General features: G+C 43.9%; 1 protein-coding gene across 1 annotated transcript in view; it reads left to right on the top strand.

The window, feature by feature from the left end:
* SCN8A (sodium voltage-gated channel alpha subunit 8) overlaps positions 1–6,703 on the top strand; it is a 49,128-nt gene extending 42,425 nt beyond the window's left edge. Inside the window, exons 23-27 of the mRNA XM_009274391.2 lie at positions 340–393; positions 1,368–1,505; positions 2,221–2,325; positions 3,119–3,389; positions 4,323–6,703. Coding sequence (XP_009272666.1) covers positions 340–393; positions 1,368–1,505; positions 2,221–2,325; positions 3,119–3,389; positions 4,323–5,470 — 1,716 coding nt within the window. The 3' untranslated portion in view covers positions 5,471–6,703. The remainder of the gene's footprint in view (positions 1–339; positions 394–1,367; positions 1,506–2,220; positions 2,326–3,118; positions 3,390–4,322) is intronic.
* Positions 6,704–7,106: the final 403 nt, after the last annotated feature.

The following is a 7,106-nucleotide window of genomic DNA, read 5'->3' as shown; positions in this document are numbered from 1 at the left end:
CCAGCTTTTCATCCACCAGTACCCCCAGGTCCTTCTCGGCAGGGCTGCTCTCCGTCCCTTCATTGCCTGCCTGTAGTGATACTGGGGGTTGCCCCGACCCAGGTGCAGGACCCTGCACTTGGCCTCGTTGAACCTCATGAGGTTCACACGGGCCCACTTCTCCAGCTTGCTTCATTTCATTTAGATTAAATGAAAAGAGAAATATTTAAGTAATATTAAAGTTCAGTATACAGGGCGATCAAGAGTGCCAGGGAATCCTTGACATAGCTGGCACAAATCAGACTTGTTCTTTTACTCTGGGTGAATCCTGTCTAAGAGAACGTGTGTTTTCTTTGCTAGGCTACTTTCAAGGGCTGGATGGACATCATGTATGCAGCAGTAGATTCTAGAAAGGTAAAGTGCATGACCACAAACTCACCTCCCAGTATTTCACTCTGCTATTTTGCTTTGGTAAAATCAAGAGTAAAAAATGTAGAACTATGCTTATGTTATGTATTTAATGCTGTGATTGTTTCATTTGCTCCGTTAGTGTGATAAGTTAAAAGATGCTCAAGAAAATCCCGAAAAGGGCAGGGTTCCTCCGGTTGCTTTAGGGGCAGGGAAGCTCCTGCTGGAGTAGAAATACAGTGAAGAAAGGACTGCAATGAAGTTATACATTTCATCATCAGAATAAATTATGGGGAGGAATTAGCCAGAAGGTCCTCCGTGAACCTTGCATGGGAGCCCAAGTGTTGGTTTGAATCCAGTTTTGAAATTATGTCTGGGTTGGAGCTCTTTCTTCAGGCACTTTTCTTGTTCTTGCATGCTGGAATCATGCAAGTACCATTACTTCCTTTTTGCTTTCTAATTTTCTTTTCCTTCTCGTCTCTTGGTTTTATATGAAAAGATGATTAAATGGATTTTCTTGTCCTACGCTGAATGCAGGGTTGGAAACCAGTAGTATGACTGTGTTAGGACAGGGTAAAAAATGTTCTTTTTTTTGATCAGCTGATGGTCTTACACATCCCTCTTCAAAAGAAAGAACGATGTCTTCACTTTGACAGCGCTTGTCATTAAAATGATCATTTCCTTTGTGATTTGCAAATTACTATATATTTTATTGGCACTGACCTCATTTACAATGGAAGTCAGTTTAAACTGTAGCATATTTGTGAAAATTAGATCACCATCCTCCATACAATACACATGCATACACTTTTGCTTTACTTTAAACAGTGCGAGGACACGGTTTTTCCACCTATAACTACAGCTTTATGAAGCATGACTGCCTTACGTGGAGTACTTGGAAACATGGCCAATCTCATTTTAAGTGTATTTGTATGACGTCTTTGAAATGTCATTTATTTCTCTCCTCACCTCCCATTCAGCAAGAAGAGCAACCCAAGTATGAGGACAACATTTACATGTACATATATTTTGTTATCTTCATTATCTTCGGCTCCTTTTTCACCCTGAACTTGTTCATTGGTGTCATCATTGACAACTTCAATCAACAAAAGAAAAAGATAAGTGATCTGTGTTTGCTGGTTAGTAGGGGAGCTGAGACCTGTTAGAGGAATGTTGAGACTTCAGGCTGATGGGTTTCTCTGCAAAATAAAGGCCAAGGACTTTCAGTCTGGGGCACAAGCCTCCCCTCTCGGAGCTGTGGGCTGCAGAACCACTGGGACTCGTCGTGCATCGCTCCCTGCCCAGCCCCAGGGAGACTGGCCGAACAGGCTCAGGGAGAACGAGAGGCAGCCCAAAGCTTTACGTAAAACTCTAGCCAGATGAGACATTTTCCCTAGACTACATTTTCATGCATTTCTAGGTTTTTTTTTTTTTGCTTTGACTAAAACACACAGACTGGAAGTAAGATGTCTTCCCTGCCCCTCCCTCCCTCTCTCATACACTGCTTTTCTTCTCTGTAAGTCAAGCTGAGGATTTGCACGTATGCAGTACCTGCTAAATGGCCTGACACCTCTGCTACCTGTTTGTCACAACTGAGATAGAGGGGATGGGGAAGGATGTAGTGCAGTAAAACAGGTTATTCATAGGAGAAACACTCAGTTTTCTTTAAAGGAAAATCAGTACGCCTTGGGTATTAGTGTAAGTTATTTCTGTCTAAAATAGCTGCCACCAACTTCCCATATGGCAGGTATCCTCATGACTTAGCTAGGATGTTATTCCTTTCCCTTCTGGTGGATGAGCTGATCGTAACCAGTTTTCCTTTTGCCCCTTTACTTTGGAGGTCAAGATATTTTCATGACAGAAGAACAAAAGAAGTACTATAACGCCATGAAAAAACTGGGCTCGAAGAAGCCTCAAAAACCTATTCCCCGACCTCTGGTGAGTACGTTATAAAGGGAACTGAAGGAAAAAACCTGCAGAGTAGACTTTCAAAGGAGCTTCGGCTCCAAGAGCATCCTTTGTTCTAACTCAAGCTGGACTCCACATCACCATGTTCTTGTCATTATAATTCAGGTACCATCTGAGAAAGGTTCAAGTGCTACAGCTGTGGTTGACGTTAATCAGTTGGCTCACTTGAATCAACAAAACAATCTGAAAGGCCTGGCTGGCTGAGAGGCTATAGATGGAGAGTAGGAGGCCTCCTGGCATTAGTGAGTGGGGTCTTGGACGATTAGACAGCCTTGTGGGTTGCATTGATCGAGACCTGAGCACGTTTCCCTGCTTTCTGAAAGGCTTTGCATGCGGTATTGGGTGAGTCCCTTAGATACTGCTGTGGATGAGGCATCCTGCTCCTCTGCCTGCTGCCAGGATGCAAGAGAGGTAGTTGAAGTCTAGTTCAAGTACCCTGCAGTCAGTCACCACTGCGAGGTAGACCTGGCTGCTTTCTCCAGTTGTGAATGGAAGCGCATCACCCTGCCTTTGGCCTCAACAAAGAGGAAGATATGCTGGTAACAGGGTTGCGGTAGCGTGTTTGGGGTATAAATAATAGCATTTTCCTACCTTTCCCATAAACAGATTGAATTGTGGCTAGAGTTTGCCTTGAAAGCTTCATAAGATACTGAAAAAAACTACGTCTTCATCCCTGTTTCCACCAACAGTGAAATAATTTGTGGACTAACGGTAGATTTGTGTTCAAACTTGTTTGGTTCATTGTCTCTCTCCTGTTGCACAGAACCGCGTTCAAGGAGCTGTCTTTGACTTTGTCACCCAGCAAGCATTTGATATAGTCATCATGATGCTCATTTGCCTCAACATGGTGACCATGATGGTGGAGACAGACACACAAAGCAAGCAGATGGAGGACATCCTTTACTGGATCAACCTGGTGTTTGTCATCTTCTTCACCTGTGAGTGTGTGCTGAAGATGTTCGCCTTGCGGCACTATTATTTCACCATCGGGTGGAACATTTTTGACTTCGTGGTTGTGATTCTGTCCATCGTGGGTAAGTGCGACACCGGTTAGGTAGAGGTCTGTGAGTGCTGGGCTGTCTTGGTGTTTGCAGAGTAGAGCACGTTCTTGTCTTTGAAGGGGATATATAGGTACCAGGACTTCTAGGTTCTCTTTTTAGCCTGGTGAAGAAACTGTGGCAGAATTTGGCAGCTTGAAGTCCTGACTAATGGACCCTCCTCCCTCTGTTCTGGCATTCATTGCCAATTGTATGGAGTAAAACACTTGACAATTACTCTCCCTGTCTTTAAAAACAGAAATTTTACTCACCTCATCAAAATGTTATAATGCTTACTAACCACTGAAAACAGCATTGCAGTGCTTCCTACATCAGCATGTGATTTGCAGTCTTGTTTTGAGTTTGGTTGAATGTTGAATCAACCAGTTTCCTCCGACAGGTTTTTGGTTTTTAGCAGCTTATCTGTAAAATATGCATAACCTCACAAATACAACGGGGTCACTCAAAAAGCTTGGCTGGATGCAGCTCTGCCCAGGCATACTGACAAAACACCAACATTTAGAGGCTGCCCTGCAGTATAAAACTCAGATCCAGGTTTGTCTGCTGCTAGAAATAAGATTTATCTTGCATATTTTTAGCACCTTCAAAATAGAGTCCATAACCCGACTCCCATGGCAGAGTTAGGCACCAAGAGCTAGACACCTCCAAGAAACAACTCATCCATCCTTATCCAGGTGGAACGAATCACTCTGCAGCTGTACCTCTCTCCCTCTCCATTTAGGAGAACTACTTAGGGAGCCAGAGCAGCTAGCTAAGGCTTAGCTGCCTGAAGGTGAGGCCTCTTCATCGCAGACCCCCTTTGAAAATCTGACCAAGGTGTTTGGTGTTCCCAGTCCCTTGACTAGGTTCGGAAGAAGCAGCAGACTGCACATCTCCATTGTCATACTTGTCCCTTCTCTTCTTCTTTAGGAATGTTCCTGGCTGAAATCATTGAGAAGTATTTTGTGTCGCCCACTCTCTTCCGAGTCATCCGACTGGCTCGCATTGGACGTATCCTGCGTTTGATCAAAGGAGCCAAAGGAATCCGCACCTTGCTTTTTGCCTTAATGATGTCCTTGCCTGCCTTGTTCAACATTGGCCTCTTGCTGTTCTTGGTCATGTTCATCTTCTCCATCTTCGGCATGTCAAACTTTGCCTACGTCAAGCATGAGGCTGGCATAGATGATATGTTCAACTTTGAGACCTTTGGCAACAGCATGATCTGCTTGTTCCAGATCACCACATCAGCTGGTTGGGATGGCCTGCTGCTGCCAATCCTAAACCGGCCTCCGGACTGCGACCTAGACAAGGAGCACCCGGGGAGTGGTTTTAAGGGGGATTGTGGGAACCCTTCGGTGGGGATATTTTTCTTTGTGAGTTATATCATCATCTCCTTCCTGATCGTGGTCAACATGTACATTGCCATCATCCTGGAGAACTTCAGCGTGGCGACAGAGGAGAGTGCGGATCCACTAAGTGAGGACGACTTTGAGACCTTCTACGAGATCTGGGAGAAATTCGACCCCGATGCCACACAGTTCATAGAGTACAGCAAGCTCGCAGACTTTGCTGATGCTTTGGAACATCCTCTCCGCGTCCCAAAACCCAACACCATTGAACTCATTGCCATGGACCTGCCTATGGTAAGTGGAGACAGGATCCACTGTTTAGACATCCTGTTTGCCTTCACCAAACGTGTCCTGGGGGACAGTGGAGAGCTGGATATACTGAGACAACAGATGGAGGAAAGATTCGTGGCATCCAACCCTTCCAAAGTGTCTTATGAGCCTATCACAACTACGCTCCGGCGCAAGCAGGAAGAAGTTTCAGCAGTGGTTATCCAGAGGGCTTACAGGGCTCGTTTAGCAAGACGGGGCTTTATCAGCCGAAGGCCTGTCTCCACAAAACTGGAAAACGGAGGAACAAACAGGGAGAAAAAAGAAGGCACCCCGTCTACTGCGTCCCTCCCGTCATATGACAGCGTTACCAAACCCGAGAAGGAGAAACAGCAACGGGCGGAGGAAGGAAGACGAGAAAGAGCGAAAAGACAAAAAGACGTCAGGGAATCCAAGTGTTGAGACAAAATAATAGAATTGTACAAATTAAAATATTTGCAAGTGAAAAGATTGTTTACAAACTTCCTGAAATATATCAATACAGAACAGCTGTGGAGACACTTACCTGAAGATCTTATACCAAACATAGTCTGCTTACTGTGTGACAGCGTTGCATCTAAAGCAGTGACCTACCACCTGTTTAAAGGACCCTTGTAAACAAACATTTAAACACAAAAAAGGAAAAAAAATGGATTTTCTATTGTTTGGGCAGGTGGATACTGCATGTTCCACATCAGTCAATGCAACTTAGGACAAACAAGCAAAATAAAACACACACACACAGAAACAAAACCCGCTGCTGGGATTCATATATTTTCCAAAGCAGCCAAAAATGGATTTTATTTTCCCATTTTGTTGATTATTATTGAAAGAAAACCCAGAAGTCACGTTGTTAAAGGGTTTGTTCATGCAAAACTAGATTTGCATTTAGTTAAGCAGCAAAAAAAAAAAAAAGAAAAAAAGAAAAAAGTTAAAACAAGTAAAACAAAAAAAAGGAAAAAAGAAACAAACCACCCATTTAGCCCATGCCATTTACTTGTCATAGTTTATTTGGTATTTATTATCTGCATTCTACTTTCTACATGGGCTTTACTTGGTTTGGGAGATGGGGTAATCGGGTACCTTCAGCCTGGAGACAGCTCAGGCTGATTCCCCCCCAAAAAAGTGCTCGTTCAATGCATAGAAACGATTTGCATGATGGCATGCCGTGACCGGGAACCATGCATGAGGAACCATTAAACCACAAGACACTCAATAATCTGTCCACAGCAGTGTGTTAAGCCATAAATTCGAGGCACTCCACTGACTACCGTACACTGTATTTGGAGGTAAACCTTAACAATAACCATGCCCTTCACCGGTACTTCCCAGTTCTTAGCGATCTTTCATAGACCCGCCAGTAGGAGAAAAAAAACCAAAAACAACAAAAAAGAAACAAGCAGATGAAATAATTGTGTGTGTATGTGTAACAACTTGTCTCTTTTTTCCATACAGCCATCTTTTTGCACACTGAAATACAACAAAACTAAATGCTGCTCTGGACCTCGTCCGAGGGGAGATGATAAAAACTGAGAACGGCTTGTTATACTATGTCACTGTAAAACCAAAATCTAGGGCTTCAATACCAGTCAGTAAGTTCATTTGTATCCTGCAATATTTATCATTAATATGAATTATTATTCAGCCTCCATCCTGCAGCGTAGACACTTTTTTTTTTTTTTTGTAGAGATAAAATAAGTTCATTTGTATCCTGCAATATTTATCATTAATATGAATTATTATTCAGCCTCCATCCTGCAGCGTAGACACTTTTATTTTTTTTTTTTGTGGAGATAAATGCTAAAAGAAGTAGCGTGTTATCTCTACCGGTGGAAAGCTGGGGAGCTTACCCAAAGCACTCCCAGTATCGGGTCTGGGGGACGGGGACGTGACTCACAGCGTTCAGTTCTCCCGTGGCCGTCGGGATTCCGGCTCCGGGTGGGATGCTGAGGCGCGGGTGGCTTTCTGAAACCCTGAGCCCCTCCTCCCTTGGTACCAGTCTTTGCAGCTCGGCGCTTTCCTGCTGCGTGGGTTTTCTCGCTTCTGTAGCCACGAGGGT

The sequence above is a fragment of the Aptenodytes forsteri genome, unplaced genomic scaffold (genome assembly GCF_000699145.1).
Source record: "Aptenodytes forsteri isolate BGI_AS27 unplaced genomic scaffold, ASM69914v1 Scaffold64, whole genome shotgun sequence".
NCBI lineage: Eukaryota > Metazoa > Chordata > Aves > Sphenisciformes > Spheniscidae > Aptenodytes > Aptenodytes forsteri.
Note: the sequence above shows the minus strand (reverse complement) of the source record. Positions and strands in the feature narration are given on the sequence as shown.